Source organism: Sander lucioperca, chromosome 13, assembly GCF_008315115.2.
Source record: "Sander lucioperca isolate FBNREF2018 chromosome 13, SLUC_FBN_1.2, whole genome shotgun sequence".
In the NCBI taxonomy this organism is placed as follows: domain Eukaryota; kingdom Metazoa; phylum Chordata; class Actinopteri; order Perciformes; family Percidae; genus Sander; species Sander lucioperca.
This window is the reverse complement of record NC_050185.1, coordinates 17,395,678-17,411,724: the sequence shown is the minus strand read 5'-3', so window position 1 is coordinate 17,411,724 and position 16,047 is coordinate 17,395,678. Positions and strand designations below refer to the sequence as shown.

The 16,047-nt window shown below is 40.3% G+C and overlaps 1 protein-coding gene across 6 annotated transcripts in view; it reads right to left on the bottom strand.

Moving 5' to 3' along the window:
- Positions 1-16,047, bottom strand: part of LOC116037019 (replication protein A 70 kDa DNA-binding subunit-like) — a 45,694-nt gene that overhangs the window by 11,449 nt on the left and 18,198 nt on the right. For all 6 annotated transcript variants that reach the window (XM_031280759.2, XM_031280764.2, XM_036009011.1 and 3 more), the window contains 6 exons: positions 11,775-11,911; positions 11,054-11,202; positions 9,482-9,611; positions 888-1,064; positions 612-719; positions 317-403 (listed from right to left, as the gene is read on the bottom strand). In XM_031280759.2, coding sequence (XP_031136619.1) covers positions 317-403; positions 612-719; positions 888-1,064; positions 9,482-9,611; positions 11,054-11,202; positions 11,775-11,911 — 788 coding nt within the window. The remainder of the gene's footprint in view (positions 1-316; positions 404-611; positions 720-887; positions 1,065-9,481; positions 9,612-11,053; positions 11,203-11,774; positions 11,912-16,047) is intronic.

Below are 16,047 nucleotides of genomic sequence, written 5' to 3'. Positions count from 1 at the left end.
ACCATTTAATGCTTTTACAACAATGTCACTTGTTTGCAATCCTGGTTATTTTGAAAGCCCATTTTCCAGAACCATTATAAGTGTACTGCTGGTGTATTTGTTCAGAACAGTGATAAGACAGCTGTGTGAAACAAACATGCATTAACCAATCATGGTTGAGTATTCCTGCAAGGCAGATATCACTGACAGAGTTGTCACAGCTTGCAGGACAATGATGAGCACCATTGTAAGAGGTTACATTATGCGTTTTTTTATTCCTGGGAAACTAAACTGCATTGTATCAAATTCTATTGTGCTCCCGTTTATAGCTACTTACGTTGTATGTCTCCAACTTGACTTTGTTTCTAAAGATGTGAGTTGTGTAGTTGGTTTTCTGAAAAACTTCATCAAATGCAGCCTCGTCCTTAGGAACACACACACACACACAAAATACAAAGTCAGGGTCTGTTGAAGTTAGAGAAATTGTTAAGGCAATTTTCTTGTCAAATGGGAACAAACTAGTTTAAGGAGAACATTGTGTGTGTGTGTGTGTGTGTGTGTGTGTGTGTGTGTGTGTGTGTGTGTGTGTGTGTGTGTGTGTGTGTGTGTGTGTGTGTGTGTGTGTGTCTCACTGTGTCTCTGAGCTGTCCCAGTGTTTCTGCACTATGACCTAACAGGACCTCAGCTGTCTCCTGGAAGCATGTCACCCACTGGTTATCCCCGAAGTCTGCTAAGTTGGCCTGAGAGTCAGACAGAGAGATTATGAAGGGGGGAGAGATTATTCATGTGTCCACATTCGAGTGTGTGTATGCGTGATCACAGAAGTAACAATATTCCTCAAAGTCAGCGACACTGCATGTGTGACAAACGAACATTAATGACGTGCACTGTATGCATTTTGCACTTACAGAAAGTATGAGCCTGTATTTAAAGTTAGGGAACTCTTGGTTACACTTTTCACAGCGGTACAGTCCGTTTTGTTGGTCGATGACCTTCTTGTTGCAGTCTGCAGATGGACAGGCCTGGTATAGACAATTCTCCTTACGAGTGTATAGCACTGTCGCCATGCAGCTGAAATAGTCCGTCTGAGAAGAGAGAGCATACATGGGAGAGGAGGAAATCTATTTATGTAGCGAGATCAATAAAAACTACCAAATCACATCAAACTGCTGCAATTTGAACGTCTAAGAGGCTGCAGTTAATTTGCAGGTGCTACCCCCTTACACAATATTGTGCTGAGGAGAAATCTAAGTTGCAAATCAAGTTACATACTGGAAAAATATACCAAAGCAGATGAACCTTAAACACTAGTCACTAAACGTGGTAAATTGACAGAATACTACCGACTACTGTCGCAGGAGCAAGGAAGTGACAAAATAGCAAGAGTCAGGGTAGCAGTGTTATGGATCATCTAGTTTCCCTGTTTAACTGGAAGCTTTCTCCCTTGAATTTGTGGGTGGTTTCTTATAGTACTGGCAGATGTTAAAAACATGAAGATAACTGTAGCTGTCTTATATTTGCCTTGTTTCATTAAAATGTCAGATCATACCACTCTGATTCTTTTTTTTAAGTCTTAGCCTCGAGTAAAACTGTGTTACCAAGACTTTTTCAGTTGGATTGTCAATTTCAAACAAAAATCAATTGCAAGAAGAATTCAAGCCTACACCACAGACATGAAACAGCTTTTCATTTAAGGCTGTTAGTGTGAGGCCACATGGATGCAGCCAAATGCACGTGTGACTACTCCACTCATGCACTCGGAACAGATAATTATGGACCTCTTAGCTTAAAAATGATTCTTAGTAAATGTATAAATGTTGACTGTTTACTTTAAAACAATCTTGCCATTTTTCATTAAGCACATTTGCCTGGAACATTCTTCAACTTTTTTTCTTATAAAAAATAAAGATACAGTATAGGTCCTTGTTGAGGTAGCATCTTGTCTCATTTTGAGGCTGGATGATCAATTAAAGAAATCCTTCCCTTGCAGAAGAAGTGGATTCTCTCTTTCTATCGGTACATGTCATCACATACACAGGATAAAAACCAGTGTGATTTCACAGACTTTAAAATGTCATAGTTATGTGTGCCAAGAGTCAAGTCTGAACATTGCAAAAGCTGTTGCGAAGCTTTTTAAAAGCACAAATCTTAAAAGGTGTACAATAAATGTACCAGAACAAGACACCTCATCAAAGCATTTGTTATGTAGGAGGCTGCATCTTGGTAAATAAACAAGGTGCCAGGTGGCTCAGCCTGTAAAAACACAATGAGTAATCAATAGTCCATAGTACAAGAGTCAAAATCAAAAAACAGTGGTCAGGTACAATGACCAATTTCAGAACACATAATGCTTCAACTTTTTTTCTGTTGGGGTACAACAGCAGATTAGCTCAAAGGGTAGCTCCCCTGACCACCATAAACTAAAACACATTTCCAGTGGGCGAAGACACATCAGTAAAAAAAACTATTGATAACTGTAAAAACATTGTCTGGTCTGATGAATTCCAACCACCGGAGGCGATGCATGGCATGCGGAGTAACAACTCTACAGGCCATGTTCATTCATTCATGACCATCATGTAGCTTCAGGTGATAGGTACTGTGATAATGCTACCATCAGTACAGAAAGTGTGCAGGAATGGTTCAAGACAATGCTGTGATCAAGGCAGTCCCATTAAACAGCTCTGTGCTGAAGTCAAACGCAGCAAGATCATAAAGAAACATTCACATATCAAACCTTTGGGGGGGATGCTCTGTTCTCATCCAAATGTAATGAGTATTCTTTTGACATTTTCTTGTATATTGTTATTGGTATTTTTAAATCATAACTTTGCAGCACACCGCAAATGTCATGAAACCCATCAAACTGAAGTGAGAGAAAAAGAATGCAAGGAGGCGCAAACATGCTCCTTCTAGTGCAGACAGGACATCCTTCAACAATTTTAATAATGCGAATAAATAAGCTGCTTTTTTTTTTTTTTTTTTAAATTAAAATAAACTCAGATCAACCTTGACATCATCAGTAAAACTGTTGCCAACAAGCCAGTGCGGCTGGTTGATGCACGCTGTTTACACATCTTAATTTGACTTCCAAACAATCTTGGAACAGTTTAAAAAAAGAGAGCAGAGGGAGTTGGAGAGTTCTATGTATAATTGATGCAAGAATCTCTCTCTCCCTCTCTAATACATAAATTGTGCTAATGTACACACACACACACCAACACAGACACATGACTAACATGCAAGGTTGTATGCAAAGACTCAAACTTACACAAAACTTACTTTGCAATACAGATACAATGGGCTAAACTTTTTTTCAGTTATGAATTTAAATTAAAGTGTACACAGTCAAACAGAATCAAATTAAAATGCAGCGATGTTGCGGTAATTTAAACCGATATTAACACCTAAAGCAGCAGAACTCACACTGTGTAAAATCAACAGCTAAAAAGGAAAGAAATGCTAATTCTGGGGGAAAAAAAAGCTATTTTCTCATCCTGTGGAGAAGCACAGGATTCAATTTCCATAAATACAAAAAATGCACACAGTAGATGAACTGTGTCTCATTGGGAAGAAGCACACATGTGCACACGCCTGCATGCAAACGCTCGCATATCCATATAAACAAGCACAAAGCGATAAATATGATATACATGCATATGTAAGAGAAAAATCAGTTTTCCTAGCTTCACCAGAGGGTATTTCTTCCACCAGGAGAGCAGGCCTTGAACAAGATGTTGGAATTACAGCCAGAATTTAAAATGAAATGCTATAAAATCCATTCTACACAAAAACTACAAGCAATAGCTGGGCCAGACTCATTACTAATGTTGGCCTAAATGAGTCTATCAAAGACTCTCTCTAGGACGCTGGCCAAATTCACACAGTGACTGAGCAATGCTGCCTTCGTTATACAACCCACATGCTCTGTAAAGTGTTCAGTAGGAGCACTGAATGTGAAAAGGCCATTGTGTTCTCTGCATCCCTTGTGAGATGGTTGAGGTTGTCCTGTGTCCCCACGACCTCTACAGATACTGTCAGTCAGACTTAGAGCTTCCTGACACTTTCTTCCCGCTAGCTAACACTGACTCACATCCCCATATCTGTCCACCCATCCATCTACCCAGTACCCATGCCACACAGCAAAAACCCCTCCGAAACACTTACTAAGAAGGTTTTTTTAATTAGGAGAATTTCTCCCGTTAGCAACAGCCCTCTCCCCCTCAAGACTCCTCTCCCATGTTTCCGCCCGCATGTCTGCCTCATCACATTTTGCAGACTTGGGCAGATTGGAGTGCTGGAAGGCTGAAGAGGTGGGAAGGCGATGGGTGGGGAAGGTGGTAGGAGGGTGGACGTGGCAGGAAGAAAAAAACAGGATGCTTTCTTTGGGGGCTTGTTGAAGGCTCATGATGTGGCAGATGCTACAGAGAATGCGTGGCTAGAGGTCAGCAGGATCTGGACCATAGCACTTCCATCACAACTATACCACTTTAAATAGATCCCCCTGCATTTGTCATCATCTCTGCCCTTCTTCTGTGTTTTTTGTCTCCCTCTGTATTCCAGTGTGTACACAGAAGCCTTGGGGCAAAGTCTGAACCTTAAGCACACTGAAAAGAAACCTAGAAGAGCAGCTGCTGATTAACGCTGCACAACAACAACGCTCACAGACACACAAAAATATGTGCGCAGACTTACCTAAAGATTCATACATGCACTCATAAACACACACACCTGAAAATACTTTTCATTCTTATCACACCAAATCCCTGTGTCACCTTCTGGCACCTAAATGCAATTAAAATTTGTATGTGGAAGGGCAACCAAGTGAAAATCTACTTCACATAATTGACGTGGCTGCACATGCCAACTTGAATGCTTACACACACACACACACACACACACACACACACACACACACACACACACACACACACACACACACACACACACACACAATGTCGAATTAGATTCCTTCAAAGTATAAGCTAATGATTTGGATTCCTTCATTATTACCAAAGCTGCTGCCTCAGAGTGTGTGATAGACAACCCCCTTAAAGCCATTTAATCACATAAATGGTTGGGGGTACAAAAGGCAGAGAGAGCAAAGAGGAGAAGACAAAGAGAAGGTAAAAAGACAGAAAAAGAGGAGGAATAAATCTGAGTTCAACTCTTTTTCCCACATCTGCCAGTTAACCGTTCCTATTCGTATCCTTTTCTAAATAACCCTTGTCACTTCTCCCTCTTAGTCACCACACTCTTCCCTCTGTTTTAATTTTTTTTTTCCTTTGGCCTTGTCCCCTTCCATCCTGCAACGCAGGTTTGTCAGTGATATGAAGTTTAAGTGCCTGGATTTTCTTCCCGTCTCACTCTCCCACGTTCTCCGTCCACGCTACTTCCCTTCTGGTAATGTTATGCCCTGTAGGCTTCCTCAAACTCCCAAACATAATTAGAAACTTTCATTAGAAACGACATTGATCTTGAAGCTACCCATAAGTGGCTTCTAATTAAACATGAGGGATGAGGGAGAGTAGTCGGAGATAAACCTAATTAATTAGATAGAAGGTTTATGAGTGGCGCACACCACTTTTAGTCTAAAGCATCGCATAATTCTGTGCAATGAAGACACTTTTTAAAATGTCACAAGGTTCAATTTCAGAGTTCTCACATGCTCCTCCAATGGCGTACGCCAGTTCAACCAGCACTGCCAATATGGGAGCATCACTATCTCCCTGCCACAGCTAAAACAAGAGAACCATGACTCTAATCCAGGAAGTCATAGTGCAGCCTGAAACTCTATTTACAATGAATGGAAGACTCACTGTGGATTTGTGTTGGGTTAAACATTACGTTCAAATGAGACTGACTAAATCCATGTCTGTTCAAAGAAAATCTTCCCTGATAGTTTTAAATAAGAGGCTATCAGTGTAATCTCTACATGGCTATAGAAACACCATCCAACTGTTATGTGTTATGCCCCTGCAATTTTTAGTAGCAGGGGTTGTTTTAGCGTGCCTGATGTCAATTTCCACTTTATCATTCCATACATTTTTCAGCCAATTCAGCTGTGGGTTATACTGTAGCTAGAAAAAGTATAAGTAGAGTAAAGCAAGTAAGAGCAAGTTAAGTAAAATATGATGGACTTGTTCCGGTATGACTGCAAAACTTTTGGGCAAAACGGTAAAGCTGTAACTCTTTGACTTTCAGGGACTGACGGCAAAACCCTGTGTTTACTGTGCTTGGCTTTCAACACTGAAAGATGTTCTTTTATCAAACTCTGTTGTACTGTAGCTATGCTGATGTTACATCATCTGTAGGGTTTTCTTTCATTTCGTCTTCAAACAGTAGCCAGCTGCGAGAGAAGGATTTGTTGACTCACATATCAATCCTCTTCTAGCCAAGGTTTTCATAAAGAACTGGCTCAGAGATCCAACTAAAACTGCAATGCAAAAAACTAGATTTATGTTTTGCTGTTACACTCGTCGTGGGTTCATTTCTACCGGATCTACTGTAGATCCCCTGTTTTGCTAGCGAGTAAACCTTAAAATTTAAGTTACACAGCCATATAAAAAGTTAAATTGTTAGTGTCACAGTTGCTTATGGCTTTCTGGCCCTTTATTGTGGAATGCACCGAGTCATGCAAATGCCTTAATGAATCAACCAAAACCAAAGAAACAGAAATACTGTAAATGCAAAACATTCATTCAAATGAAGACATTAAACCTTAGTTTACATCTTCATTGCCTACTAGGGTTGGGCGATGCCCCCTAAATTGGCAGTTGACGATGTTTACAGTACTTTTTATTTTACTATCGCTCTTTACATACATATTTTTTTCTACTACTAGGGGCTAACAGTTAACATAGAAACGATAAGACATACATTTAAATGCCCCCTGTAAATAGACAGTATTACATGGCTATGCTGCCGCCTGCTGGTAGGGGCAGTAAATTACAACTTGACTCACTTTCACTTAACTACGGCGCTGTAAAGTCTATACTCAATATTAGCTCACACATAAAATAGCACCCTCGTGAATTAGCCTACTGTTGCTAACGTACATTCATAAATCCTACATAACATCAGACTTACTTATTGATGCACGCACACAGTAGCAGGGCTCTCAAGTGTCACACATTGAGCGCGACACTCATTTCGGTCTTTTGTCACGCACTCCCGCCACACATTGTATTTCTCACACGGAAAATCTATTTATAATATATTTAATATGCCGCAGCGCCCAAAATTTCTTTGGCGCACCGCTCTCACTATGAAACCGGCAGGAATCAAGCGCGTCTCCCCTGGAGTTTTTAGTTGAGCCTGCCACTTATCAGCCAATCAAAAAAAAGAAAGGGGCTACACAATAGCCAATCAGAAAATAGCACTATTGTATCTGGGTAAGATTTAACACAACAACCAATGAAAAAAAAAAGCACAGAGCAGCGTACAGACACTTCCCTAAACGTTCGGTCATTCAGAGACCCAAACGGGTTTCTGTGCCTGTCAGGAGGTCTAAGGCCCTATCTTGCACCCTGAGCAGCACAGCGCAGTGACTGACGCAGTTGTCAATTTCCCGTCCAGCGCCCGTGACTAGGATTAGTGTGTCTGACAGGGTGGGGGGCGTGGCATCACGATGGTGGCTCTCCATCGTGCCCATGAATAAAAACTACATCTGACTTGTGGAGAGATTTAGCCATAATTTCATTGTAGAGCTGAAAGTAATCTGCAATAATTTTTAAGCAAACATTTCAATTATTTCCTTTTAATAAATATATATATATATATATAAATATATATATATATATATATATATATATATATATATATATATATATATATATATATATATATATATATATATATATACATACATACATACACATACATATATATATATATATATATATATATATATATATATATATATATACACACACACACACACACACACACACTCACCTAATTTTTCGGTAATGCAATTATCTAATCAACCAATCACATGGCAGCTGCTTCAATGCATTTAGGGGTGTCGTCCAGGTCAAGACAATCTCCTGAACTCCAAACTGAATCTCAGAATGGGAAAGAAAGGTTATCTAAGCAACTTTGAGCGTGGCATGGTTGTTGGTGCCAGACGGGCTGGTCTGAGTATTTCACAATCTGCTCAGTTACTGGGATTTTCACGCACAACCATTTCTAGGGTTTACAAAGAATGGTCTGAAAAAGGAAAAACATCCAGTATGCTGCAGTCCTGGGGGGCGAAAATGCCTTGTTGATGCTAGAGGTCAGAGGAGAATGGGCCGAGTGATTCAAGCTGCTAGAAGATCAACTCAAATAAGCACTCGTTACAACTGAGGTATGCAGCAAAGCATTTGTGAAGCCACAACACGCACAACCTTTTTTTTTTTTCTCCGAGCTTTTCCGCCTTTTATTTTGACAGGACAGCTAGGTGAGAAAGAGGAGAGAGAGAGGGGGAAGACATGCAGGAAATCGTCACAGGTCGGATTCAAACCCTGGACCTCGAGGCATAAACCTCCAAGTTTATGTGCGCCTGCTCTACCCACTAAGCCAACCCGGCCACAACACGCACAACCTTGAGGCGGATGGGCTACACCAGCAGAAGACCCCAGTTACCACTCATCTCCACTTAAAAGAGGAAAATGAGGCTACAATTTGCACGAGTTCACCAAAATTGGACAGTTGAAGACTAGAAAAATGTTGCCTGGTCTGATGAGTCTCGATTTCTGTTGAGACATTCAGATGGTAGAGTCAGAATTTGGCATAAACAGAATGAGAACACGGATCCTTCATGCCTTGTTACCACTGTGCAGGCTGGTGGTGGTGGTGGTGTAATGGTGTGGGGAATGTTTTCTTGGCACACTTTAGGCCCCTTAGTACTAATTGGGCACAGCCTACCTGAGCATTGTTTCTGACCATGTCCATCCCTTTATGACCACCATGTACCCATCCTCTGATGGTATTAGTATGGTGTTCCTAATAATCCTTTAGATGAGTGTATATCTTTGGGGTTTGGAAAGTTGGTTGGGTAAAACATCTGACATCTGATAATGACACTTTGGGCTTGGAAAAAAAAAAATTATATCAATTATTTAAGAAAATAATAATCAGATCAGTAATAAAAAATGTACTTATTAGTTGCAGTTTCAATTTATTGTGAGGCCAGTTATCCATGAGAATACAACATATGATATTGAAAGGGCCTAGAAATAAAAAATATTTCACCAAAAGTTTTATGGTAGCTTTTTCTTTAAAGGGTCAATTAATCCAAATACCAAAAATAAATGGTGTCTAGCTACGGAAGTAATTCTGGTTTCATCAGGCCCAGTTTTTAGATTTCTGTCTCTGATATCCGTAGTTATTAAGGTGAACTAACCCTTTAAAGAGTCACTTTCCGTTTTCTGTTTCTGTTTTTTGCCTTTAGATCGATGCCTTGCTATGCTTTACTGTATGCATTTATGTACAGTATGTATTTATGTATGCACTGCACCTTCTCTGCTTGTCCCAACTGTTCATTCTTAACGTCGCTCAGTGTTTTCCAGTTCATCTTTGCTCTGCTCCCCACTGACCTCGTCTCTGTCAGGGATTGGCTGTCGAGCGCATAGCCTCTCTGGTCATACCTGTAGTGTTGACATACACACAGCACAATTGTGCAAATAAATGTATGCCCACTCTTGCACACCAAAAACAAATACACATACATGTGAAATATAACATGCATTATTTAGCGTGTATGAAGACAGATTGACTGTTGAGTCAAATGAAAACACAAATAGAGCATGCTTGAGAACGCAATCACTGGATACTTAGGTGATTAAACTTGACAGGTACATCAATATTAGTCGTCTGTGAACATGTCCAGAAGTCTATAGTGAAAAACAGGGTGTAAAAGCAAGTGAGTTTGTGTGTGTTTGTTTATATGTATGCATGTGTTTTATATTAACAGACTTTGATTTTTCCTGCGAAGGAGATACTGCACTGGATTTGCTATTATCTAAAGAAACCGCCTTCAGCCATGACTGAATTACTCCCTCAACTGATTTACAGCCACTGCATCTGTATCCTGCAATCAATTTTATCTGACATATGGCTGTCTATCATGGACAAATGCATTCATACTTTAATCAGCTTTTTATATTTACATACATTTTGTTCATAAACAGTTTCCTTGCTGAGGTTAAAAGAAAAACAATGCTCGTCTGTCTTTTCTTTTGTGTAGCCACTCCATCTATTAATTTATCTACCTTTTTAATATTCCCTTTTAAATCTTAATGCATCAGCATGACTCCTGCTCTGTATTCTAGCCAAGCAGAGCAATCTAATCAAGGCATCATCCAAATTCATCAATTTCCTCCAATTATGCAAGGCAGCATGGTCAAAACAATCCCACAAAGCACCACATCGCCACAGGAACTAGAGTCAGACAGATACTCTTTGTCTTTGTAAAGCGCAGACCTACATGTAAAAAAGAAGTGGAAAACACTCTGTCTGCTGCTTGATTGGCATTTGTATTTCAGCGGTGGCTAGACTTGGGAACAGCCTTAATGAGTGAATGAGTCATAATTTAAAATCCCTCTACAGGAAGTGCTAATAACAATCCAGTTTGATGCGGCTCACCATGTCCCCATATTTCTGTGCACGTACAGTAGCAGTTCAGTTCAGAGCTGGAATCTAGAAATATCCATGTTCTGCTTTTCTCTTATTCTGGCATCCCATCCTATCTACATCCTGTCTAGAGTCCCGCTGGAACTGAAGATGCACATGCCACCAGTCTCCTGACATGTGATCATCAGGGCTTTGCACTTAGGTTTGTTCATTAGTGTTTGGTATTTAATATATTTTACGTATATAAGCGTTACAGAAACAGGAGGGATACGATCTCTCCATTTGTAGAGTGATTTGTCTGTCTGTTTGAACATACCATGTCTTGAGTGGTGCTTATGATAAAGTGATTGGATATCTGTGCGCACTACACATCCCAGCATTTGTGGATCATTTTGTAAGTGTTTATGAATGTGTGTGGGTGAGCGTTGGTGTATGTGTGCACACCAGTGTGACTCACCAGGCCCGGAGACTAAAGGCCTCCGGTATGTCTGGGTTGACCATGACTGTTGAACTGAACAAAGCAGAGAGAGATATGCCCCCAAAATCAGATAAGCGAGCTCCTTTGATGGCGACTACAGGCTCCCCAGAACCATCAAACTTCTCCGCCTGGAGAAAGGACAAACTGTGTCAAAGACAGGAATTCAGGAGAGAAAGACGGAGAACAAGAGACGGCAAAAGCATTTGTGTTATTGTCTCTTATATGTTCAGCCTGTTTCTGCAGCTTGCAGAAACCAGAAAGTAATATGTGGTATAGTTTGCTTTTATAATTGGACAACCTACAAGTTAATTTGAAAGTCATTTTTGGATTTTGGCAAAGAGGAGGGATTAGCTCTTGCAGATTGAATGAGCTTAGTGAAGAATAGTGCCATTTCATGCACATTCGAGAGTTATTTAGCCTTCCGTCTCAAATCAGGGACTCTGGTCCAAAACAATCCTGAAGGTCACACGGATGATTTGACTGATCCAAATTTTACAGCCTAGAAAACCCAATCAAACAGCTCTGAATGCAAGAGCACTCACACAGATATGTTATGCACAGAAACAGATGGGCACCTTCATAAACACACGATTAATTACAGCCTGATCAACATGTTTTTAAGTTAAACTGCGAATCCATCCCTAGATACAGACAGAGAGCAAGGAGAGAACAAGAGGAAGAGAGAGATTATAGTTATTACCTCCTCTCCCCACAGTGTGACAGTCACCACTTTGCCAGTTGTGTCTATTAGGTTGAGGGCCCTCTTGGAGACTTCTCTGCTGGTCTTAGTGGTGATACGTGATACATCCTCAGCACTCTTACACACTCCAATCACATCTACAGGCAGAGAGAGAGAGTAATTTTACATATCTATCTATAGATAGCTCATGAATACAGGCAGAAAATTATACTTATTATAATGGAAAACCAGGGAGAAAGCTATAGTTCATTATGTGAAGAGAACCTTTTGAAATGTCTTCACATGATGTAAAGTGTAAAAATGCCCCCTGGGTAACATCACAGGAGTAAAGACCAAACACAGCAGAGTTTACACCCCTCTGATATTGCCAAGTCAAAGCAATATGACATAAATGTCATAACAGGCTGGCTAACACCCTGGCCCACACTCCAAATCACAACAAACACACTCATTCATGTTTCCTGTCATGCCCGAGGCCTAAAAACTTCATTCAGGAATGCTGCACTGAAGAGCAGTCGCTGATGAGCTCAAAGACAGTGAAGAGCCTGGCCTATCATGACTAATATTAAAACATCATCAGAAGTCAAATTAATTTATAAAGTGCTTATGTATAACACGTCACAAGAATACTGAAAACAAAGAAAATTAGAGATGAATCAAGAAATTGTGTAAATTTGGATCGATGGAATGCATCTCAATTCTTTGACGTAGAGTGATCAATAACATTTGTTAAACAATATTTTAATATTGCATTGTGTACGATCATGTTTTCAAGATTGCAGTCTTCTTCTTCCTTGCCTTTGTTGCCGCATTGCTATGTTTCTTTGCCACCATCTGTCGATAAGTGGAATGGTGTGATACAGATGCAGTGCCGGTTGGGGGTGTGATGAACAGTGGCAATAACACAATAGTCACAATAAAGATAATGGAACTATGACTAGAAATAGTAGTTGTAGTAGTTCATGGCATAGCAGGGCACTGCAGGGTGTTACATGGTGTAGCAGGGCATTGCAGGGCATTGCAGGGCATAGCAGGACGTAGCAAGCCACTGCAGGGCACTGTAGGGCATAGCAGGACGTAGCAGGACGTAGCAGGACATAGCAGGACATAGCAGGACATAGCAGGGTGTAACAGGGCATAGCAGGGCGTGGAGCAGGACCATGGCGACAGCTGCAACCATGATTTAGGTGCCACCCTAATCCAAGGAAAACTGCTTGGCAAATAAACATAAGGACTCCAGGGAATAAGCTCCCCTGAGCTAAGTTAGTAACAAGCGTTTCTGGGACATGGATGCACACAGATGTAAAGAGAGAGGAGAGAGGAGAGAGGAGCTCAGCGTGTCAAAGGAAGTCCCCCGGATGTCTAAAACTATAACAGTATAATTAAGAGCTGGTGCAAGGCAAACCTGAGCCAGTTATATAAGGGTTGGAAGATGAATATGATGACTATGAAGAGAAGCAGAGAAGAGAAGGGGTGCCGTGTCTGAAACTATACACCCTCCCCCGCCGGGCTAGGCGAATGCTGCAACTCCTCACTCCCTAACTATAAGCTTTATCAAAGAGGAGAGTTTTAAGTTTACTCTTAAATGTGGTGATGGTGTCTGCCGCCCAAACCAAGACTGGGAGCTGGTTCCACAGGAGAGGAGCTTAATAATAATAATAATAATAATAATAATAATAATAATAACAACAACTTTATTCGTACAAGAGACAAGAGACACAAAAGCACATACAATATACATACACATATATACACAGGGTTCATACGCATTTTAACCAATACTTTTCGGCAAATTTCCATGACTATGTATTCCTGAAAATGTCAGTCGACATTATACAATAAGAATAAAAATCTGTGTTAAAGTTTACCCTCAGAGGTTTAACAATAAACTGAATGACAATTTATGTGGTTCATAGTGGGATTCATAATATCGCGCCCCGAATAGAACGTTGAGGTTAGGACGACGTGAAATACATTTATTAATCACATATTATTATGCTGTGTTAAAAAAAAAATCCATGACTTTTCCAAAACTTTCTGGGTCTTTTTATGTTTTTAAAACCTTTCCAGGCCTGGAATTTGCATTTTTAAACTCCATAACTTTTCCAGGTTTTTTCAAAACGTATGAACCCTGTATACACATCATTGTAATAGTGAAAATAGAAGATGGGACAGCTTTAAAGGACCGAAAACAATGATTTAACAGGAGAAAAGACAATAAAAAGTATATCTGCGTTGTGTGTCCTTGTGTATGTGCACAATACAATCAAAACAATTAAAACAAAGACCCACCTATAAAAATATTGCTCTATAGCACTACTAGTGACAATCTTATGGTGTCAAAACTAGTGCACATGCGTTAAATAAAATGACTGGACAGAATTATAATATAGATTTTGCAAACCAGTCATTCTCTGAACTTCATCCTCCTGTCTGCTAACCTTTCTCTAAACTCTTCCTCTCCCCCCTCCTTCACCGTTACTCTCTTGCTCTCTGTCTGTGCTCTTTCAGCCCTCCTTAATTCCATTATGATTGAGACGATGTCATCCACCTCTGAACTCCATTATCACCACAGGAACAGGCTGACAGTTCTCATTACCATGCTATAATCCCCTACTTAACAAAGGAGCGAGGAGAGCGGTATTGGAGAGAGGGTGAATGGAGAGACAACAGATGACACACAGGACATGTAATGCTGCCCCTCTGCGACCAGCGCAAACACACTCCTCCAGGTAAACCGCCCAGTGCATCTCTAAACGGTGTTGCTGTACTGGCTTGCATTGCTCATAGTTTACACACTAGTATAATCATGCAATATTACTGCTCTGAATGGAAACCTACATGAATCTTCCACTCAGTAGGTTTGCAACCATTAATGTATTGTCTAATATGGCATGTCCAACACTTGAAAGAATTAATAGCCTTTCTTGTGCTGCCATCCTACAGTCTGCTGACCCTATGCTGTATAGCACTACACTATTGTGCAATGCAAAATCACATCGGGGTGTGTGACTGATCACAAGTACAAACTGTGCTGATGGGTGTGGTGAGAAATGCATCTGAAATTGCCCTTTAAAAATTGTACTGTAACTATGCTACTTACTCCCCTTTTAACTATTGTACAGCACATGGTCACTTTGTTTTGAAAATGTGTTACTTTGTTGGTACAGACTGAAATGTGACTGAACGATTATTTATTCTGTGATCAGATAGTACCTGATTTAAATCAGAATTTGTGCCAAATTTATGATGCTAAGTTTAAGTTATTGTATGGCTTCTTGCTTTTAGACATTATTTAACATTTAATATATTTAGCCTCTGTTGTTAAATGAAACAAATGGTTTTGTAGAAAAAACATGTTTGAATTTCTCAAAAATAAAATACTGTTTTTGTATCTGTACCGAAACTCAGGTATTGCATCGTCACTAGTATTGAAAACTTTTAAATAATGCCCAGCCCTACTCATAAGTAACAAAACAATTGATTAATGTAAGTTAGAGTTTAGATTCTCGGCCCAAGCCCGAGCCCGACCCAAGCCCGACCGGACCTCGGGTCGGGCTCGGGCCGTTATTTTCCGCCACATCCTCGGGCTGGGCCGGGCTGGGCCGGGCCCGGGCCGGACCCTTGATCAAGCCCTTGATTTTTTTTTTTTTTTATCCATTACCTTATTATCCTATTTGGGTGGGGAGATAGCTATGCCATAATCAGAAATATAATAAATATATATATAGGCTATATAAAAGTAACAAATGTGTACAAAAGTTAGGCTGCAGTTACAAAATGCAGCACGTGTCATGCGCGGAGTCTCCTCCTCTCACACGCATCACACCGGGAGCTTGAAGATGTAAAGAAAAAAAGAAAAACAGGAGAATTAACTTTGAGCAAGTGTGGAGGAAAGTCGGAGGTATGGAAGCAGTTTAAACAAGTCGTGGGCAGTGACAACAATATGTTGTTCATCATTGTTTCTTTTTTTTTTTACGTTTCTTCATTCGGATCCACTTGCGATCCGTCCCATTCTAAACAAACAGCGCAGTTTACAGGCTTAGTCCTTGTTGTATTATTCTAAACAGATTTCTGCAGTTCAAACAACTCTGAATTATAGTTGAGAACATCAGTTATAACGGCCCACGTATTAAAAAATTGTCGGGTTTAAAATCGGGCTCGGGCTCATAATTACATTTAATGTGTCGGGCCGGGCCGGGCTCAGACTCAACGTGCTCGGGCAGGTTCGGGCTTGATTTTTTGGGCCGATCTAAGCTCTAACGTAAGTCTA